The following is a 23,941-nucleotide window of genomic DNA, read 5'->3' as shown; positions in this document are numbered from 1 at the left end:
TGTCTCTCAGACCACAGTAGACTGAGATACTAAACCCTATCAATTACAGGTAACAGTGATGACTAAAAGAACACAAGATAGTTAGTTGCTAGGGTGTCAACTCATTCTCAAAGTTAATGGATCCAAGCACTATCCTGACTCCTATATGAACTATATCTTTCAGTGTAACCTCACAAGTCATGAGGAAAAATGGGAACATTATTTTTTTTAAATATTTTTCAAATGTTTATTTTTGCGAGAGTGAGAGCGAGAGAGAGAGAGGGAGCAGGGGAAGGGCAGAGAGAGGGAGACATAGAATCTGAAGCAAGCTCCAGGCTCTGAGCTGTCAGCACAGCCCAATGTGGGGCTTGAACTCACAAATCACAATATCATGACCTGAGCCGCAGTCAGACGCTTTACTGACTGAGCCACCCAGGTACCCCAGAAAATTTTTTTATAGAAAACTTCCAGGTAATAAACGGGGGAGGTATGACAGAATTAGAGAATCGCCATTTTTTGTAACCTCTGATAAAAATAGGCAAACTATCCAAGGCTGCTGAGCCAGCAGGTGGATCAGGCTGACAAGCTCACGATAGAGCCAGACACGTGTGTGTGATATGGTGCAACACTAAGAATACAGAGCCGTATCTTGCCGAAGCTAGCAAACAACGAACAATCAGACCATGCCTCTAGATTTAATTCCACTGTACAAGAAATACAAGGCAGAGGAACATAATAAATACTTCTATGGGGGGTGGGGGGTAATCAGCAAAGTTAGGAATGTGGGCAATTCAACAGGGCAAAGTTTCTTCAACAAATGGAAAGAAAAATATGATGAAGAGGGAAATAGTTCCATACTAAAGGGCATATTAAACAAATACAGTGTGTGGGACCCTCATTTGGACCTGTAAAAAGATAGTTAAGTCAATTAGGGAAAATAGAATGAGAAATTATTAATTTTAAAAGATATGATATTGTAGTTACACTTTTAAAAAATCTTTATCTCTTAGAAATTTCACACTAGGAAATGAGAGATAAAATATTTTCATGTTTCTGGCTTTCAATATATTAAAAACATAACAAGGTTGCAAATGAAAAATATTTTAGTTCATAAAAAGTGAACAATCAAAACCTATCAACTGAAATACTTATTAGTTATAAGCCAAAAATACTTAATGTTGATCAAATGACAACAATTTTTAAAAATGAAACATCTTTTTTTGAAAGACAGCAGCAGACAATATTGCTATTAGGACTTTTTTGTGAATCAAATAACTAGCAAAGGGAAAGATTTTATTTTTTTTTTTTAAGTGTCATTCAATGCTGTAAAAAGGGAGATATCAGGAGGGCCTATCAATAATTATAATGGCTACCTGTCTTAAAATCTCACAAGAAAACAATCTACAATGAATTTATTTCCAACCAATTCTAGTGAAAGTAAGAACTGACTCCCATCTCATGATATTATAAATATGTGAGCGAAGATTATTTCTAGAAATGGATATACGAATTCATTTCCATATGCATTTCCTAAATCAGTGCCTTGATAACTTGATTCATGAAGAAATTCACCTAAAGGATATACAATTTAAATACTCTCTTAGACCAGAACGCATGTTAAATCTTGCATTGTGATTCAATCAGATGAAAGCAAAGGATAGATTACTTCCATGAACACTGTATAAAGAGCAAATTTATGAAATCTATTAAATTATTTCATCCTGGCAGTCTACATACTCTGTTAACAACACTGCCGTACTACGACTAAAACTAAAGGAAATTGGGAGATCACAAAAGAATATCATCTACAGATAATTCCAATCAGAGGTGTGTTAAAATATCAGATTTCCAACTCAATCTAAACCTATGGTGTTTAACTCGGCACAAAACTACTGGGCTATAACATAGAAATGCTGGTCTGAGTGATGAGTATTTCTCATAATTGATGAGAATTTTTTCCCTAAGCATCTACACAGCTGGGTTCTTTATAATCTAAAGAAAAATATCTTGATTACTGTTTAATTATAGAGACAGTTCTAAAATTTGTATTTTACTTTTTATATATTTTTATTTTTTGGAACAGCACAAGCAGAGAAGGGGCAAAGAGAGGGGGACAGAGTGTCTGAAGCAGGCTGACAGCAGTGAACCCAGTGTGGGGCTTGTACTCACGAACCACAAGGTCATGACCTGTGTCAAAGTTGGACACTCAACCAAGTGAGCCACGTATGTGCCCCGAAAAAATATGTTCTAATTTTTAAGCAAGCTATGTAGAATAGCCAATGCCATTTTTACAAGCTCTAAAGCACAACATAAGCAGTAACGGTTAACAGGAATCTGATTTGAAACTTACCTATAAAAAAAATGACAGGACATGACAAATATAACCTTAACAAATAAAACACAAAACTATTACAAAAGTCCTATTCTTAGTTTTTTATGTTCCAAACATTTGTGTTCATTTCAAAGTTTCAAAGGCATATCTTACATGGGCGTGGGGGGAAGTGAGTGGGTCTTAGCAGAAATAACAGAAATCAGGAACTGAGCAGCCCTATGACCAAGAAAAGATGATAAATATAGGAAGGTGTCAGGCTAAAAACTGGCAAATTTACACAGTGTAAAGCAGATCTTAGGACACCTCCCAAATAAATTAATCAGCTGTATATATTTAATATCCACAAAAGAGCAAAGACTCAGAATTTGGGGCATAGGACCAGTATTTTAAAACCTAGGCCACGTCACACTGACATGTATTGAAACGATGATCACCACAAAAGATCCTTCTGTTACATGGACATTTATGTATTAATGAGCTTTAAGAAAAAACTGATATATATTTATGACGGGGGGGTCAAATATAATCACTAACTTCTATTTGCTAATAACAGCAACATTTCTTTTTAAATCACAAGCTGATTTAAATCTAAGCACAAAGAAATAAAAAAAAATCTCTCAGTTTTAATTAATTAAGATAACTAAAAATTATAAAAAAAACAAAATCTATTTTCAGTGAACTACTTTCCTTGAAGAGACAACGATTCATACACAGTCTGATACTCAAAATCTCTTCAAATATGTGCTGTTACCTACATGAATAAATACTTCCTGGAAAAGACAAACGGTAACCACCAACTCAATAATCTTGGGGTGGGGGCAATTTTAATATAAAGATACAAATAAAAGTTCTAAATTCTCTAAATTCAAGGATATATCAAACTTAAAACATTTTTTTTAAACTAATGACATATTCAAAAGTATATGGACCAAACCGATAAGATTCTCTATCTCACAAACATACTAAATTCAAATACCCTGATACACCCTTTGGTAAAATGGCCAGGCATTCAAAGGCCAAAGAAAAAACCACTGTACTAAGCTATTTGAAGTCGAGAGCTAAGTGGCTAATGTTTTCCTTTAGATGTGCAAAAACTTTCGACAGTGAAATTTCTTTTACTATCATGTTTAAACAGTTGACTTCTCAGATGATCTAAAACACACACAAATCAAAAGCACAGACAAAAAACACACCACTGTATTTCATAAAATGAACATAAGATATACAATAGGGGTCTTTACCTTACTGTACATTAGACCCTCACTTTGAATTTTCACGAAAGTAGAACTTTTTCAAAAGGCTAATATCTAAAAGCAAAAGCAATTTGGCATGTTTTATCCAACATTAAATATTTTACATATATTATAAACACACACACAAACACACTTACATGTATACATACAAATAAAAAGGGTTTTGTTTTTTTTTTTTTACCTAAATGCAAACTGGATGAGGATCCATGTGATGAAAGTGATGGCGGTGGCGTAAGTGAATGTCCTGGAGTTTGGCTTGGCAGAGGCATGCCTATTGGACTTGGAGAGGAGGAAAATCCCAGACTATTGTAAAATGGTTGCCCTATGGGTGCTAGGCTGCTACTAGATCTTTTGTACAAGTCAGAGCTAGTAGATAGAGACTCTCTCCTTGTGGCACTACTACTTGCAGAACTGCCAACTGAAGAAGAAATAAAAAAAACCCTAATTACATACAGTGTTAACTGAATAAAACCTATCCCCAACTCTTGCTGGGAAATAACAGAAGTGATCACAATAATTATTTTTAGAAACATTATGGAGAAGATAATTACTGTGATAACTATATAAACTACGTTATTAATCATAAAAGGGTATAAATGCACCCCAATAAAGTAACCAAATACTTAACAGAGCACTCATATGTTTATTGTTTCACACATATTTACCATTGACACATATGATTACTGTGCTTTAATACCCTGGTATGATTTATAAACCCTACAATTGTAAGGTATCTGCTTTAGAAGATGCCAGAGATTAAATTCCAATAAAGTTAAATTTTGGTAGTGCCCTAATCTTTGGAATCAGGTTCTTACACTTCAACTCAATGCCAAGGAAGTATTACACTGATACAAAGATTATTCATACATTTCCCTCACCATTCACATTGAATTTGGCTTCTAGCTTGTGTTCAAACCATAGTCCTTTAAGTCCATATTGGCCCGAATATCAGTCAGTTGTGAAATAGAGATGGCAACTAACTTCTCAGCACTTTTCAAATTACACATTCTTCCTATCCTTCAGCAACTAAGCTATAAAATATATATGAAAAAGTAAACTTCCTTTTAGAAAGTTGATGGCTTTCATTACTGTTATCACACCAAAGGTATGCTTTCACTTACCCCTCAGGATCTCCTATTCCTGAGATTCTACTACTGGTCTTATGAACCCTTTACTCAAGTGAAGATTAATCAGCCTTTCCCCCACCACTTAAATATACAATTATCTTATATCACATATCTTCCTGAACTACATACAAAATTCTTTTTACTTAATTCCTAATTCAACCTTCTAGTCCTTTTTTTCCTTAAGCACTCTACAAATAATTTAAAAAATGGTAGAACCACATTACCATGTAGCTATGCATGCTCGAAAAAGTAACCCAAGATCTGTTAATCAACATATCTGGATAATCAAAGTCTTTTACCAAGTGTTTAAAAGGGCTGTCCAAAACTCGCAAATCTTAAGTCTTGCTTATAGCCCATATTTTCAAGTGCTTCTTTCTTATTTCTAAACACTAGCCTTTTGTTGTTTGTATTTTAACTGCATATCTTTTATACCTAAGGGAATTTCATATTAGATTTCTTAACCTGTCAAGTTTTTAAAGAACAAGCTGTATATTCGGACCAATATGGTAACATCTTTAAAAAGAATTTTAAAATTTCTATTAGGTCTCGGTTTTCTAATCACAAGTCAATTACAAATAGGTCATTAGAGCATAATGAAAAATTAAGAGAGAAATTAAGCAGAGCACATAATGGGTAGACCAAGTTAAGCTTATCATACAGATAGCAAACAATTACATTGGTTTTGCCAAATTCAAGACTCTTATAAAGGAAAAACACCAGGCTCACACTACTGTATGAGGCAAAATATAAAAAACACTAGTCAACCTTTAATACCAAGCAGTGTGGTTTCTGAAACACTAATATGTTTTATTGAAAACTGCACACTTTAAGATACCATTCAATAAGAAAATACTATGTAACTATATGTATTTTAATAACAAAAACCAAACATAAACACTAATGTAATAACCACCTCTTCTAGAATTGCTTTTAGCAAAATTGTCAACATATGCTACATTAACTATGTTAATTTAAAAGGACACTGTCAAAGTGATTGTTCTAAGAACAGGACTACACTTAAAATCCCTATTTATTTCAGAAAACAATTTGACTGACAAGGAAAAAGACAACAGCTCTCTAATGAGAGCACTAGCACGTCATTCCCCTGGCAAATAACCAAAGAAACCAGAGTTTTGACACATGAAGTATTATTTTCCTCCAAAAAGGAAAAGCCAAGCCAAACATTTAAAAATAATTCAGAAATAACGTTAATTCTAAACAAGCTGGCTCCTTAACTTTTACTATATGCCTAAATTATCTGCAACAGTGGGACTATGAAATAAGAAACAGAGGATACCTAAAAGATCTAAAAGGCTAGACCAACAATGGAGTCACTAATCATTTATCAACTGTATTAAAATGTTAAATTACCAACTTTCAATTGTAACAACACTTTCCAAGTAATGGGTCATAGAAAGGTTGATTTAAATCATCATATTACAATGACTAAGCTTCCCAGCTGTGTTATAAGGTGGGGCATAACACTTGTAAGTGTTAATAACTACATCATATAGGTAAGAGAAGAACTGTTTATAGGATTCTGTATGTGTTTTAGATTTCATACAGGTATAGAATTGCCATAATGTGAAATGGCAATGGGTAGGCTTGTTTTAAGGGTACCCTGGTGCAGCACTTGACTGAACTTTCACAAAATGTCCAAGAGGAAGGAGAAGATGGTCAGACTATTTACTGGCATCCACGGTGACAATTGCCAATGACCTCTGAAGCAAGGTAAAACAGAGGTATTCAGATCAGTAGTCAGAACTGAGTAAGCCATGTTCAGAGGCATGAAGAAGATGAGTTTTGGGGAAGGAGGCATCTGTAGGAATCATCTGTAGGGAACAAAATGCTCATGCCAACCAGTTCCTGAATGCTGGGGTGAATAACCTTAACAACTATGAGACAAATGGGAATTTGAAAGAAATGGGTAAGGGAGCCTAGAAATCCATCCCAGACCATCAGTGGCATATATTATTACAAAAGGGAAAATGAGGTTTATCAAAGCTCTTTTTCTATTTTTCCTGGAGTATTTAGAGTCTATAATCTCTAGTTTAGAAACTAGTCATTCCTATAAAGTTTATCTTTTAAGTTTTATGTTCTTTCAGTTTTCTTCAGCATGTTGGGTATATGGAGAAAATGCTTGTCAAGGAGCAAAAAATGAGTCCGATGGGAGTGCCTGGGGAGAGATAAAAATACCGAACTCCAAAAAAATGAAAAATTCAAGTAGGAAAATTAAAAGATTGAAGACTCTCCAAGTTCATTAGTTTTTTCCCTCAGAAGTTCTTGTGCCCATCTTTAGGTAGTTTGGTGTTAGGCAAGTATAATATTTCCCTATTGTATTTCATTGAAACAAAAAAGAATTCTGCATCTAAGTTTATAGCGACTTTAGATCATTCCTCTTACAAATATGAATGTTGAAAGTTCAGAAGTTACTTCCTTGGAAAACCAGCAAACACTCTTTTTAAGAACTGGCCCATGTTAGTTTTGCCATTTTCCACACCGGAAAATAATTTAATGTGGTAGGAAAACAGGCGAGAAGCAGGTATTAAAGATTCTAGGACTTTACAAAAATAGAAAACCTGAATAAACTGTCCTGCCCCTCTTGAAGAAAAGGTTGCCATTAATTGTACCAACAGAACTAGGGTAAGCCTTTTTTTTCCCGACTGTTTCCTGAATACTCTGGAAACTTCAGATATGTCAACAGGAAGTCAATGTGAGCCTCTTCTGATATTATCTGGTTGTTCCTCTATTACAAAATCAGTTTGTCTGTGTAAAATTATTTTTTTTGTGAAGCTATTTCAAATTAAAAACTTATTATATATATAACGAGGATACGGGAACAAATTTTTTAAATGAAGTTTTAATGATTAAGGCTAATTTATTTAGTCTAAAAGGTAAGCTTATTGATTGTTTCTTAGGGGCTTCTGAACAGAACATTTCGGTGCACTTTAATTTCATATATTATACCAAATAAAACCATAATGAACCACTAGCATATAATAAGAATAAACCGTCTGTTAGGCACCAAAAAGACAATTATTATTTTAAAACACTGGAAATTTAAGGTAGCAAGATATTTCCTTCCTCAAACAATATTTTGTACATAATAAGGGAGAACTAGTAATTAGCTTAAAATACATTGCTCCAAACAAATCTTACCAGGACAAAAATTACAGTTCTTAAAGCCGGGGAAAGTGTATTATATCAGAATAAAAGATGGGCTGTTTGAAATGAGCTAAACATTCATAAATGTTTAAAGATTTGCAGGTGGTAGTGTTTTTCCTACAAAATTAAATAAACCGGTATTTTATTCCTGTCCTTTCTACACAAGCTACTATTTATCGTCATATTAAAAACATACACATCCCTCATGTCCACTTAGCAGAGTACACTCGTCCTAAGAAGGCAGCTTACCTGATGAACCAAATCCACTGAGAGCTGAGCCTATAGCAGCACCCAGAGAGCTGCTGCTTCCAAAGCCGAGCGATGTACTTCCGGGCTGGCCAGGTCCGTGAGAAAATAAAGAACTGCTCTGGGAGCTGCTGGTCAAAGAAGTGCTCCCATAAAATGAACTGGACTGCAGGTTCGTGCTTGGCGGCGGTGGCTGCTGCTGCTGCTGCGGTGGCTGAGTGCCAAGTGGCCGAAAGAGACCGTTTGTGCTGCCTGTAAGACTATTTGCAGTTCCTCCAGCTGCTGCTGCTGCTGCTGCTGCTGGAAAATAAATTAATAAATAAATTAAAACCACCCAAAAGACGATTTCTAAAATATCTCAAACAACACCAGAAAAATATCCCTGAAAACATCAGATGCACTTACCAGCTTGCGCTGCTGCTGAACTGATTAAAACAGGTGTTGGAGCCATTAAACGAACTGGAGCTCCAAGGCCAGTTCTTGCTCCAGGGCCAACCACTAAGGCACCAGTCTGATCGTAATAGGCAGTTGGAGCTAGTACTTGATAGCCTAAATAATATTAAAATAAATGTTTACTATTGAGAACATTTAATATAGAAAACACGCATATTTATTTTCCCTTGCATTTATTTTTATCAACCAGAAAACATAATTATATACTATTAATATAAAATCCTTAAACAATGATATGAAAACCTAACACTTTTGAAGATTGTTGTACTTACTAAATGTATGAAACTGTAATCGTGTGTAAATAAATGTGTTGTTTTCTAGAAATTTTAAGAGATGCCTTCCATTTACAAACTACAAAATGACAAGGTATCTTCTTTGATATATAAACTATAGGCTATCAAGCACTGACCTTTGAAAAATATTTATTAGTTATGAAAGGAAGGTGGAAAAACTAAGGGCTGTGAGGTAGAACACCAAAAGAATAGATTATTATGCAATTTTAATAAAATTCTAAACCAACAGCTTCATTAGCAGCATTCCCTTAGCTTTTCATTTGTAAGCAACCATTTAAAAATCATGATATAGGGGTGCCTATACACTACATATACACTACTCTACTACCCACAAATGTCTCCCTCCTTAATACTCATTTGGATTGGAGGATTTAAAATTTTTCAAGTAGATATATTTGTATATAGATATACATTTGTATACAGATATCTATTTCCATTATTTCCATTAGTATAGCAGTTCATTGGATGGATACCAAAATGCATTGATGTGTTCTACATTTACACTGCTCCCCCCATTTAGGGACACTGCCATCAGTATTGCTTATAAACATTTTAGTACGGGTATCCTGGTGTGCAATGTGTAGTTGTTTCTCTACTCCAAGACTTGTATGTATCTAAGTAGCTAACACACTTAATGGGTAAATGCACACTCTTTCTACCTCAGTATGAGTCCCTACTTCCCTACAACTTTAACACTTTATATTCTCAGACTTTAAAATCTGACAGATCTGGAAGATATGCAGAAATATTTTGTTGTGGTTTTTAGTTTCCTTTTCCTATACTAAAGAAGCTGAGCATCTATTCATATGCTATTGTTGTAAGACCCTTTTTCAAGTCTTTTACTCATTTTCCTACTGGGCTGCCTTTTTTAACTGGCTTATAAATATATATGTCGTATCCAAAGTTATTTAGTTTTAATACATTGCAATTATCTTTTTCCATCCCTAGCCTGACAGTCTATTCTCTTTATGGTGAATTTTGAGGTAACTGTCAAATTTATTATTTCCTTTATTTTTATAACAAAATTTCCCTATGTTATCGTCTAATAGCCTTAAAAGTCCACTTTCCACATTTATGTCTAAAATCCAATTGAAGGAGTTATTGAACACAAGACAGAGCAGGGCTTCAATTTCATTTTGTTTCCAAAACAACCAATTTTATTTCATCTTATTTGTAAAACAAGTCATTCCTTCCTACTGTTTTGTTCTGTTTCTTTGCGACTAGGTGTCCTTTCTTGGGGATTTCATTTTGGGGGGTCTTTATTCGGTCCCACTGGTTTCTCTCTCCAGGCATTTATTAAAAATTTTTTTTAATGTTTAGCTATTTTTGAGAGAGACAGAGACAAAGAGCATGAGGAGGGGCAGAGAGAAAGACACAGAATCCAAAGCAAACTACAGGCTCTGAACTGTCAGCACAGGGTCCAATGTGAGGCTCGAACTCACAATTGTGAAATCATGACCTGAGCTGAAGTTGGACGCCCACCCAACTGAGCCACCCAGGCGCCCCATCTCCCAGCAATAATTTAACTGTAGGTTTAGAATTAGTTTTACTACCAGAGCAAGTCAGAACAGAGCAAGTCTTTTTACTCATTAATTTTGTTCTTTTAAGAGTATTGTGCCTTAATCTTGATGGACCCTTTGCATTTTCACTAAATTTTTTTCTCAGCTGTTCAAAATACCATAAAAAAGAATCTGTTAGGAATTTTAATTGGATATGTACTGAAACTATAGGGAGAAGTGACATTATTTAAAATGCTGAGCTGTTCAGGAAAGCCTGGGTGGTTCAACTGGTTGGGTGCCTGACTTTCAGCTCAGGTCATGATGTTGCAGTTCCTATGTTCGATCCCCAGGTTGGGTTCTGTGCTGACAGCTCAGCACCCAGAGCCAGCTTTAGAGTCTGTGTCTCCCTCTCTCTCTGCCCCTCCCCCACTTGCACACTGCCTCTCTCAAAAATAAAAACATTAAAAACATTAAACACTTCAAAAATTTTAAATGCTGAGCTGTCCGAATGTATCTCTTTAGTCTCCTTTAATGTATAAGCAGCGGCTTCTCACAGAAATCATGTATACTTTTACTTAGATTAAGTACTTGCTACTACCATAAATATCTTTAAATTTTTTCATTTTCAAACAGTATGCTGTTAACAGAAGAGTCTTTAATTTTTGTTAATGTTCATTTTTGAAGGAGAGAGTGAGCAGGGGAAGGGCAGGGACAGACAGACAGAAGCCATAGGAGGCTCCAGGCTCTGAGTAGTCAGCCCAGAGCCTGCTAAAGGGCTCAAACTCACTAACTGGGAGATCATGACCTGAGCCAAAGTCGGACACTTAAACAACTGAGCTGCCCAGGTGCCCCCAGAAAGTATTTTTAAATTGATTTTCATATCCAAAAGCCTTAATGTTAATTCAAATACTTTCCCTAAAGATTCATCTAATACATAAATGTGTCTTTTCATAATGACAGTTTTAGTTCTTTCTTTACAGGATTTTCTCGTTTCTCTCTCATGTTATAGTACTGGCTAGGATCTCTAACATGCTGAAAGGAATCCTTGTCTTGTTCTCAGTCTTTAAAAAAAAAAAAAAAAAAAAAAAAAAGACTTCTAAAATTCCACCTAAAGCGGAAGTTTGTTATCCATTTGGGGGTAGAGGGGTGTCAATTCCCGCCTTAGCATACTAAGGAGATTCTCTTCTAATCCTAATTTGCCGAAGTGGTTTGTTATTAGGTTCAGTATATAAATTCATTATGCTTTTCTTGCATCTTTTGAATAGTTCTTGTGATTGCTTTCTTTCAATCTTTGAATGTGGCAATTACACTATGTGACTTTCTAAACTTCTTGAATTCTTGGGATAAAACCAACTTGTTCATCATATTGTGTTATCCTGCTTACATGCTGCTACACCTGGCTGTGTTAATATTTAATTTAAAATTTAGTAATCAACTTGTAATTGTCCTTTTCTGTATAATCTTTGACAAGTTTATTTTTTTTAATATTTACTTTTGAGAGAAAGAGAACCCCGGGGGAGGGTCAGAGAGGGACCAGAGGATCTGAAGTAGGTCTTGTGCTGACAGCAGACAGCTCAGTATGGGGCTCAAACTCATGAACTGTGAGATCACAACCTAAGCCAAAGCTGGACAAAACCAACTAAGCCACTCAGGCACCCCAGATATGATTTTTAGCATTTAAGTTTATTTTACTTTCTTATTCTTGGTGTTTCAAGTTTTTAAAAAATACTCTAGATAGTTAGCATATAGCGTAATATTGGTTTCAGGAGTAAAATTCAGTGATTCTTCACTTACATAGAACACCCAGTGCTCATCACAAGTCCGTCCTTGATACCCACCCCTCACTTAGCCCACCCTCCCACACACCGCCCCTCCCACAAACCTCGGTTTGCTTTGAGTCTCTTTTATGGTTTGCTCCCTTCTCTTTTTATTTCTTTCATCTATGTTCAACTATTCTGTTTCTTAAATTCCACATTATGGGTGAAATCATATGGTATCTGTCTTTCAAACTTATATTGTTTAGCGTAACACTCGGTGCATGTACCCTCTCAATTTGTATTTTTGTATCCTTTGAGTAAATAACTAGTACAGCTGGATTGGGAAAAGAGCTAACTGCTGGATTGCAAGGTAGTTTTTTTTTTTTTTTAATTATTATTTGGGGGGGGGGAGCAGGAGGGAGGGAGAGAAAGAACATACATGAGATGGGGAGAGGAGCAGAGGGAGAAAGGGAAAATCTTAAGCAGACTCCATGCTCAGGAAGAACCCCATGGTGGGCTCAATCCCACGACTTTGAGGTCATGATCTGAGCTGAAATCAAGACACAGATGCTGGGGCGCCTGGGTGGCTCAGTCGGTTAAGTGTCCTACTTCAGCTCAGGTGATGATCTCATAGCTCGTGAGTTCAAGCCCCGTGTCAGATTCTGTGCTGACCTTTCAGAGCTTGGAGCCTTCTTTGGATTCTGTGTCTCCCTTTTTTTCTCAAAAACAAACATTTTTTTAAAACTTAATAAAAAAAAAAAAGTTAGATGCTCGACCAACTGGCACCCCAGGGTGGTATTTTTAATTTGTTGGGAAACCTCCATGCTGTTCTCAAGTAGCTGCACCAGTTTGCACTGCCACCAACAATGCAAATGGGGTCCCCTTTCTCTGTAGCCAAGCTGACATCTGTTGTTTCCTGTGTTAATTTTAGCCATTGTGACAGGTGTGAGGTGATACCTCACTGTGGCTTTGATTTGTATTTCCCTGATGATGAGTGATGCTGAGGACGTTTTCACGTTATCTGTTAGCCATCTGGATGTCTTCTTTGGAAAAATACCTATTCATGTCTTCTCCCCATTTCTTCCTGGATTATTTATTTGCTTTTTGGGTGTCAGGATTAATAAATTCTTCATAGATTTTGGACACTAATCCTTTATCAGCTATGTCACTTGCAAATGTCTTCTTCTTGTTGTCTTTTCGTTTTGTTGACTGTTTTCCTATGCTGTGCAAAAGCTTTTATCTTGATGAGATCCCAGTAGTTCATTTTCACTTTTGTTTCCCAAGCCTTTGGAGACGTGTCTAGTACAAGTTGATACAGCTCATATCCAAGAGGTTGCTGCTGTGTTCTCTAGGATTTTGATGGAGTCCTATCTCACATTTAGGTTTCTCATCAATTTTAAATTTCTTTTTGTGTATGGTATACGAAAGTGGTCCAGGATCATTCATCTACATGTTTCCCAACACCATTTGTTGAAGAGACTGTCTTTTTTCCACTAAATATTCTTTCCTGCTTTGTTGAAGATTAATTGACCATAAAATTGTGGGTCTATTACAGGGTTTTCCGTTGTGTTCCACAAATCTGTGTGTCTGCTTTTGCCAGAACAATACTGTCTTGATGACTACAGCTTTGTAATATAACTTAAAGTCTGGAATTCTGATGCCTCCAGCTTTGCTTTTTCTTTTTCAAGATTGCTTTGGCTATTCAGGGTCTTTTCTAATTCCATACAAATTTTAGGATTGTTTGTCCTAGCTCTGTGAAAAATATTGGTGGTATTTGATAAGGATAGCATTAAATATGACAGATTTTAGTATTTAGATTCTACTAATATCATAAAATGACCTGGGAGGCACACCCTCTTTTTCTATTTTCAATGATCTTAAAAGTTGGAATTATTCCAACCTTGAATACCTGGTTTCCAACACTGAAGTTTTCTGTTGGCCTAAAATCCCTAAATTCCCTTATGGGAAAAATTGTTATTGCTTATTTCTTTAACATTAACAGAACCTTGATTTTTTTACATGCCCTCAAGTCTGTTTTGGTTACATTTTTCTAGTTATTTATACATTTTATCTATTTTCCTAATTTGGTAATGTGAAATTATTACTAATAAACACCAATGAGAATTTAATTTTTCTCTATTGGTTATTTCTGCCTTGTTTTAAACTTTTGGATGAGCCAGAGGATTACAAATTTTATTAGTCTTATAAAAGAAATAACTTTAGGGATAATATAAATCTTCTAATTGTACGTTTGCCATCTATTTCATTCACATCAGCTCGCATCTTTATTATTTGGTTTCCTTTTACAAATTCCTTGGGTTTATTCTCTTCCTTTTATAGTTCCTAGGTAGAAACTTATTTTCCAATGTATGCATTTCAGCCTATTATATTCTTCTCCTGTGTTGTTTTAGGTGTAGTTGAAAAGCTTAAATTTGTAGAATTTTCATAATCATTTAGTTCTAAACTTCTAATTTCTACTGTTATCTTTCTTTATTCAGACAGTCTGATGAGACACAGGGGCTTAAAAAAAAAAAAAAAGACATGGTCCCCACACTCAAGAACCATACAATCTAGTAGAGGGGGTAATATACTATATCCTTAAATGTTAATAATGTTTATTTTTGAGAGAGTAAGTGAGTGAGCATGCAAGCAGGAAAGGGATAAAGTAAAGGAACGGGACATAAGATCCAAAGCAGGCTCTGCTGACAGCAGAGAGCCCAATGCAGGGCTTAAACTCCCAAACCACAAGATCATCATCTGAGTCAAAGTTGAACACCTAACCAATGAGCCACCCAGGCACCCCTCCTTAATTCTAAGATGTCACTTTGTTTTAAGACAAGATCTACAAACCTCAAGGGGAACTAGAAAATGCTGTTCTATGTTAAGATATTTTCTCCCTTTAACATGGTAAAACGGGCAGAATTGAGAAAATAAATCACAAATAGGTAAATGAAATGCAAGACAGACAGAAGTACTAAAGAAAGGTGCAAGAGTAGTAGTTACTGATGAAAACACACTGGGAAAGAAAGATCAGGAAGGTTTCATGCAATGGATATTGAAGGATGAGAAAGAATTACAAAATGTTTGGAAATCAGAGTTAAAAAAAGAAAAATGTTAAACTCGATCCCCCCCCAAAAAAACAAAAAAAAACCAAAAAAAACCTCGATCCCAATTTTCCTTCAAATGTCTAAAATGGTATTAAGCTAAAAACCAATAGCTAACGCTAGAAGCATAAAAAGTACAAGTATTTTCGGCCAGTAGTATAGCAAAGGACTATGGAGAGATGCTATCTATCAGGTAGTTTGGGACAAGAGCATTTAAAATATTAAGGGGCACCTGGGTGGCACAGTGAGTTGGGTGTCTGACTTGGCTCAAGTCATGATCTCACTCTTCCTCAGTCTGAGTCCTGGCACTGGATAGCTTGGAGACTGTTTTGGATCCTGTGTCTCCCTTTCTCCGGCCCTCCCCCCTCTCACACTCTCTCAATTTTTTTTTGAAAATATTAAGAACCAGAATGGTATAAAACTAACCTGTATTTTTGAAAGGTTAACTGAAAAGAGAATAATAAGATGAAATGAGGGGCGCCTGGGTGGCTCAGTTGGTTAAGCGTTTGACTCTTTGACTTCGGCTCAGGTCATGATCTCATGATTTCTGAGATTCAGCCCCATGTCGGGCTCTGGGCTAGGCGTGCAGAGTCTGTTTAGGATTCCATCTCTCTCAAGATAAAGAAATAAACCAAAAGAGATGAAATGAATATAAGAGATTGGAGGTAGACAGAATTAGTGGAAAGCCCAGAAAGAGGCTGAAAAAATAGAACAAATGAAAAAGAAATTGAATGTGAAGCACAGAAGAAAAAGAGTTGAGGAGGAGTCTGAGGCTGAAGCCAAAAGTTTCTAATTACAGAGGACAATGGAACCAATAGTAAAACAAAGTAAATCTAGGAGAGAGGAGTTCATTGGTGGTTTTTTTTGGACACTGAATTTTGAAGAGTATCTGGAACATACACATGGTACTGTCTGATACAAAAGCAGAAATATATTAGGTGTTCAAATAAAAGAATCCAAGATGTAGGTGTAAACTCATTAGTTTACTGGAATAGGAATGATAGCAGAAATGATGAAATAAGATGTACACCACCCCCAAAAAGTAAAGTACCTACTGTTCCAATATTGAAACTGAAGTTCAAAGAGAAAAATTGGCCAACATCCTGCAATTAGGTTGTACAGAATTATGGCATATCTGATTCCAAAGTATCTAGTCACTAAGATACACTGTCTTCCATGTTTAAGGATATACACAGAGGTAAGGGAAACTGATAAAAGTAATCAAGAAGGTAGAAGAGCCAGGAAAATAAAACATCACAGAAGGTAGTATAATGACAGAGAGAAATTGGAGAGTTGGACATAGTCAAAATGGTGAAATACACCAAGAATTGAGAAAAAGAAGAAGGATGGAAAGAGGACGTCTTACTTTGCAATTGTTACGGAGTTAATGTTTGAGTTACTGCTAAGGAATCATGGAGGCAGGGGCTTAAAGGATGTGTGGGGTAGATAGAGGAACGCAGAGCTGTCTTAGCATTATCTTTCATAAACTTTCATCAGCTCAGGTCCTTTTAGCTCTCCATGTCCTTCCACATGTCTACAACTTCAGGAAAAGCAGCTTCTCTGAAGCAAGTACATAGCTGGAGTTAAAAAGAAAATAATGAGAACACTCCCGTTCTATTATCGTTTGTACTTCAGGGACTGTAGTATTAACATCTTCTCTTTCGTCAGTCGGCTAGACAAGACGATGAAATCAGACGTTAGAATCTCAAAATAGAATGAATGCAATCGATATAGAAATTTTTAAATAACATACAGAAGCCTTCAGCCACACATTAACACATAAAAGAAACCCTCAATCACATATATTTTCTGATAAATTAAATGCGTTTCCTAAATGATCTGAATAGGAAATTTAACTACATTACAATTAAATGGAAACTGAAACTCACATTTCATTTATAAGCATATGGTTCTAGGAATAATTATTCATATACTAAAAGTGAAAAAATAGCATACTTGAGAAAGTGAGTCTTCAGGAGAGAACAGAATAGGAAATTAGCATATTCAAAAGCTTTAAATTTCACTTTAAAAATGTAAGTGCTGCTTTTATTGGATTAAGAAAAGTATCCTCCTTCCATTATTATTAAAGTCGTAATTTTGTATCTAGTTTCATGAAAAGCTACTTCACAAAAAAATGCTGGCCCTTTCTTAAAGTTGTAATGTGATAGTGGTAAGGAAGTTTTATAATTTTCTTTGCGTTAGGCTTTCATATTTTAGAAGACACTTGCTGTCAGGTTATAAATACCAATGGTTTATACTACTAGAAATGAGCTAAATACTATAGAACAGTGGAAATTTTTAGCTGCAAACTTCTCCATATTAACTAAATGACCTTATTCAGCAGCAATAGTACATAGAGGTTTTGTCTTAACATGCCAACTCTAACCAAGTGCTTTTATTTCTTGAAGCATGCTTCAAGAATTCTGGACTATGTTGAGAAAATGCTATGGTTTATGCCAAACAAAGAGTTAAGAAAAAATGGATGTATTAAGAATTCTAGTACATGTTTCCCATCCCTGTATCACAAAAAGTATAGATTTCAACTACTGGCATCTAAATAACTTATTGTAGGTAGGCAAGACTTTAAAGACATTTCTTGACTTTTTTTCACTCTTCAAATGTGAGTGAATACATTTAACATTTCAAACCTATGCAAATTTCTACAATTAACTGACTATACCTGGCATGCCGGTGGCAAGACCCTGACCAAAAGCCAAAGTTGGATTTGCTGCTGCAAGTGATTCGGCCTGCTGCCCTTGTTGGCCCTGACTGGGAGTAAGAGGGCGCTGACCTGCTCCAGCTCGAAGAACCTACAAAGGACAAATGATTTCCTTAAAAATAAAATTATAAAACAACAGATAAATAAATTTATTCTGGACAACTCTGTACATATGGTAAATTGCCTTTGGATATTCTTGCCATGTATTTATATGCAATGAAATGTTGATTCAGCATGAAAAAATACAAAATACTTAAAGTCAAAAACACAACCACTGGCTTTTGAGAACTATAACAATCTGTTAAGTAACATTCGGAGATTCTAGAAGGTCTTTATGAAAAATTATTTCTAGTATTTGTGCTCTTTAACTTAGTAAATTTGTATTGAAATAAGAGAAATTTATTTGGGGGGAATGGCAAAATTTTAGATCATACAAATTTCACAAAGAGAGATGAACAATTCAGGACAGGGAGTCACTGTAGAACCCCCTGTGGAAGCCTCACACAACGGTGTGTTGTTCGAATAGTGTATTTTCATGTTTGCCCAAAGAAGACTTATAGATTGAAAACTAATTTATTAAATGGTATCTTGGTCTAATCTGCAAAAACTGAGTCAAAGGACAGCTTCAACAGAACACCAATACAGTATTAAAAAAATATAATGGAAATTTAGAATAAAATTTAACTGCCAAGTAACACTACACTTTTCATTAAGCTGTTTCTTTGGGATAAGTATGAAGAATTTGAAAATCAGATTTCTGAAATCATCAATAGTGTTTTTACATTTATCAAAAATAGTTCCAAGAAAGCAGCTGAAATTTAAAAAACCCAAAACTAACCAAAACCATTATAATAAATATTTTCCATTTTAAGAAATTAAATCTAATCATTAGTGAAAATATTTCATCTTTTCAACTTTTTCCAGCTTGCTTAAAAATATAAAGTGCCCCTTAATCTTTTTCTGGTCTGAAATGTATAATATTTAAATTAGTAATTTAAGTTCCCAGAAGTAAATGAAATGACAATTACTTTAATAGGAACATGAGCACACTTGAAACGTGATGAAAAGAAAATTAAAATCTGCTAGAGATTTCAAGACAAGTTTCAGTAACAAAAATGTAAAAATGGAATATACCTAAATCTTTAAATTCAGAGTATATCAATTAGAAAAAAGAAACATGGAATCAATACTTGTATAGCAATTATATACTAGGTAGTGTATTACATACTGAGGAAGATGAAAAGAAAAGACACAGATTTTGAAAACAAGGAATTCATTAATTTCAAATACTCTTCAGGTATTATTTAATGAAGGCAGGCCTCTACCTGTTGCTGTCCAGGCTGGGCTTGTGATGCTGCCTGCTGATTTGCTGTGTTGTTTGCCGCAGCGGCAGCTTGTTGCTGAAATAAATTGGCTGGATACACCCCCCACGGAACACCATAATACTGAGGTGGAACCACTGCTGGACCTAAACCCCACACCCGACCCCGCCCCCCCAACAAAAAAAGTTACTTACATTTTATAGATAAATCAGTTACCATTAGATCATAAAGAGGAACAGTGTATATGACATAAAGCAAATGTCCTTATAATCCTCAGCCCACTTATAGCTGCTATATAAATATCCTTTCTTTTTTTCCTGATTCAAGTAGGGGAGTCTCATTTAGGTTATGATTATTTGAAGAAAAAGTATTTAGGAGTGACAACAGTGGCTTTAATGGAGATGGAAAAGCTGAAGTCAAGAGGACCAATGATTTGACAGGATGCTTAACCATCTACGCAACAGTTACTGAATGCCAGTTTATGGATTTGATACAGGCAAACAGACAGATATTATATTCAGGAACATTAGGCTTCATAAAACCATAACCATTTATGATGTTCAATTCAAATTCTCTTAAAAGGCTATTTTCTGAATATTGAAAAAAATTACAAAAATAAAACAAAACACTTTTACCTATTTGCAACCTATAACATAAAACTATGGAACATTCTTGTACCAAACTTGCTAAACTTTATTTGAATTGTAAACCTTGAATTCAAAAATAATTTTTAAAGTTTTTATTAAAAATATTCTTCACATTTGAAACAGAATTAGTCACAATTCTCACAAATGAAAATCACATGAAAACAAATGAAACATCAGTGTTTATGTGGCTATGAAAACGGAACCAGTGAGTCAAGACAAGAACGAGGTAATATAAAAGCAGAGAGGGATACAGACATATGAAAGCAAACTAGGAAAAATAAAATGAACTGTTCTTGCTCTCGTATATGCTATTCAAAGTAACATTTGCTTCTATACGAGTAAACAGCATGATGCACAGTAAGTTCCACCATTAAGCTGATGAGTTAAGATGTCATGATTACTGAATGCTATAAAAAGGTGGCCAAAAAGTCCACTGATAACAATTTTAGTACATCTATTTAATATTTTAAAAAGTCAAACTCTTGGTTTCACATTGTTTTGGAGGAAAATAAAGCCCAGTACAATTGACTGAATCACTAAAGTGAAACGCATTAAAAAATTTAAAGGTAAAATATTTCTGAAAATAGTTTAAGCACAAATCTACAATGAGAACTGTTAACAGGATCTGTGAAGAATACACTATCAAAACAAGAGCCAGATATCTATCTAGAATCTCTTTGTCCAAAACAGTAGCCAGAAGCCACTTGTGAGTACTGAAGAACTAAAAAGTTGGATAGCCCAAACTGAGATGTGGTATTAAGTATGATATACACAGGATTTTGAAGACTTTGTGGGGGAAAAAATTTAAAATATCATTAATAATTTTAAAATATTAATTGTATTAAAATAACAATATTTTGGTTGTGTTGGGCTAAATCAAACATTGAAATTAATATCATCTGTATTTTAATTTTATGATGTAGCTATTAAAAATTTTAAATTACATTATCTGGCCCATATTATATTTCTATTGGACAGCACTGGTCTTAAAAAGCCAGAGTCCAGAATGCCTAGAATGCTTAATCTGAAAAGTAAGTTTCTTAAAGTTTCTTTCAAGTCCATAGATTCTATGATACACCAGAATTTTACATACTAACATCCAATTAAATGGCACTGAGAAAGCTCATCCCCTCATGAAATCACATGCAAATCTATACTAATACTAAAAACTACTGAATGTGACAAATTAGTTTTGGTCTGCTAACTAAGCTATCAAACTAGAGTTTGAAATTAATGTGGTTTTCTTTTCAGCTTTTAAAACAGTCTTGAGTATAAAAAAAAAAGTCCCCTAACTCCCAGGAAAAGACTTTTATAGTCATGATACCTACTACCAGAGGTGAAGTTTAAAATTGTCTAATTCATCAGGGACGATTCATATCAGTGAACAAAGTTTAAAAATCGTGATAATTTAGAGTTATGAAAGTCGGTCAACTAGCAGACTCACTCCAGAGAACACACATTATGGCTGACAGGACCCTGTTCCTGCCTCTGTAACCAATATAGCCCATGCCTAAAACTAATTCATTTGTCTCTGTAATCAGCTCAACCTAAAACTTTTTCGTCAAAAACCCTACAAAAGACCACCAAATTGTTTGCTTGGCTAAACTGGATTGTGTCTGACCAGTACACAACTCTCCTTACTACATAAATAATCAGAGATACAGCTTTGGGTTTAAAAACATTTTCCCCAAGCATTACTGCAATACTACTGACATGTAACCCTGTGTCGTATTGGTTTTTGTTTTAGATTTTGAGTGGCAGTTTCTGGTTTTGACAGTAAGTTCTTTCAAACTCCATGCCACCCACCTTTTTGCCCCTCAGTCTACTTGCATATTTTAACACTGCTCAATAACCTTTACTTTTTAGATACTCCTTCTCTCAAGATTGCTGAAGCTCTTTACCTCATACTCTCCCTGACCTGGGTATCTAGAGTACCAACCCCATTTTACTGCATGAAAAGTAACTTTACTTTGCATTGGCTCAGTGGGTAAAGGAATTGGTCAAAAAAATGAAGATCTGTGGTTGACACTGTAAGGTTTTTAAAACTACAAAATTGAAATGGAAATCAACTATGTACATAAGGAAAGAGTTACCAAGTTTAGGTTTTTTCCTACAACATTAAAATTGGACAAATAGTACACTTATTCTCTGGAAACTTCAATTCATTCTACGTAATGGTTTCAGATTTTCTTAGGAACTTCAAATTGCCCAGGAAATAGACAAAAATAAAGGTTGTAAGAAAATGAAAACTAAATCCATAATAAACAACGAGGATGAACATAAGTTACCTGCTAATGTTGCTGCTGCAGCCAATCCTGCTGCAGTATATGGATCAGTCCCTGGAGGAGCAGCACTAATAATATACGGATTTGGCACAAATGCAGCTGGAGCAAGGCCTGCTGAGAATACACCAGCTGTATTTTAAAAAGGGGAAAAATAATGAATGAAGTTGTAAAGTATAGTCTTCTTCAATAGGTAAAATACACCGAATTTGGAGTGGGGAAGGAGAGTGCCTATAATGGTTCAAATTCTGATTACCTGAGTGACCTTGGACATATTACACAACCTGATACTAGGATTCTTCATTTATTAAATAGGTTTATGACCACTTAAGAGGATTTTTGTGAGTTAAATGTGATACCAAATATGAAAGGACTGCATAAAACTAGCACAACGGGCACATAATAAATGTTGAGCTAGAACTACTATTGTTCAACAGTTTTTCCTTTTATTTAATGCTTACTATTTACTTTAAAAAAATTTTTTTCATGTTTTTTATTTTTTTGTGAAAGACAGTGTGAGCAGGGGAGGGTCAGAGAGAGAGGGAGATACAGAATGTGAAGCAGGCTCCAGGCTCTCTGAGCTAGCTGTCAGCACAGAGCCCGACACAGGGCTCGAACCCACGAACCATGAGACATGACCTGAGCCGAAGCCAGATGCTTAACCGACCACCCAGGCACCCCTTACTATTTACTTTTGAGAGAAAGAGAAAGAGCATAAGCAGTGGAGGGTTAGAGAGGAAGACACAGAATCCGAAGCAGGCTCCAGTCTCCCAGCCCTTAGCACAGAGCCCGATGCCGGGCATGAACCACAAGATCATGGCCTGAGTCAAAGTCGGATGCCTAACTGACTAAGCCACCCATATGCCCTAGTATTTTTTTTTTCCATTTAATCTTTATTAAGCTAAACTATGAGCTAGGAATTCAATAGTGAGGAAGACATGATCTGCCCTCACAAATCAATCCATCTAATGAGAAAAACATATTGATTACAATAGAGTAAGTGCTATAGGCATAGAGAGAAGGGGCACCTAATGAGCCTCAGAAGGGGTGGGTAGGATAACGTGGGGTTGTAAGGCAGGACAAGACAAAATTGGAGTTTTAATCAGAATGAAGACCTCTGAAGGCCTTTCTGGGTCAGGTTAATCAGCTGGGACTTTACCCAGAAAGCAAAAGAATAATGATGAAAATCTTTAAGCAGAAATGTGTCTTTAAGGCCACTTTGCATTTACTGAATACCAGTGTGAATTTAGTACAGGGGAGGGAAGAGAACTTTAAATATTCACTTGTAGTACTTATTAGAGAAGAAAACCACTGGTATCAAGAAAGCACTGTGCACACACGTGACTGTAAAGTATGTACTTGTGAGAGTTGTCTCTTCCAGAAAATAAGTGAAATACGAGTAAGGTGAGGAAATAATGGGAAAGAAGGTATTTAAAGTTAAAAGAGCTCAAAAAGGTCCGATTTACAAGATGATTAATGAGGTGCATGGCTGGCTACACTGGAGGAGCACATGATTCTTGATTTCAGGGTGGAGAATTCGAGCCCCACGTGGGTATAGAGATTACTCAAAAAAACTTAAAAATAAATAAAAGATGATTAAGAAGGGGGAGGGCGAAATAGGAGTATAAAAGCATGTGGACATAAATAACTTCAAAAAAAAAAGTACTCAAAAGGAGCACTTAAGCTCTAGCCCTTAAAAATCAAGGTTCAGAATCTTCATTCTAACTTTTTTATAGCAGTTTTTAAATGTGACCCATAATACG

The 23,941-nt window shown here is 35.4% G+C and overlaps 1 protein-coding gene across 9 annotated transcripts in view; it reads right to left on the bottom strand.

Moving 5' to 3' along the window:
- PUM2 (pumilio RNA binding family member 2) overlaps nt 1-23,941 on the bottom strand; it is a 94,760-nt gene that overhangs the window by 25,879 nt on the left and 44,940 nt on the right. For 4 of the 9 annotated variants that reach the window (XM_029938237.1, XM_029938240.1, XM_029938242.1 and 1 more), the window contains 6 exons: nt 22,185-22,310; nt 19,253-19,395; nt 17,889-18,018; nt 8,508-8,651; nt 8,106-8,402; nt 3,746-3,982 (listed from right to left, as the gene is read on the bottom strand). In XM_029938237.1, coding sequence (XP_029794097.1) covers nt 3,746-3,982; nt 8,106-8,402; nt 8,508-8,651; nt 17,889-18,018; nt 19,253-19,395; nt 22,185-22,310 — 1,077 coding nt within the window. The remainder of the gene's footprint in view (nt 1-3,745; nt 3,983-8,105; nt 8,403-8,507; nt 8,652-17,888; nt 18,019-19,252; nt 19,396-22,184; nt 22,311-23,941) is intronic. The other 5 variants (XM_029938239.1, XM_029938241.1, XM_029938243.1 and 2 more) reach the window with 3 other exon arrangements.

This window comes from Suricata suricatta, chromosome 4, assembly GCF_006229205.1.
Source record: "Suricata suricatta isolate VVHF042 chromosome 4, meerkat_22Aug2017_6uvM2_HiC, whole genome shotgun sequence".
NCBI classification, from domain to species: domain Eukaryota; kingdom Metazoa; phylum Chordata; class Mammalia; order Carnivora; family Herpestidae; genus Suricata; species Suricata suricatta.
Note: the sequence above shows the minus strand (reverse complement) of the source record. Positions and strands in the feature narration are given on the sequence as shown.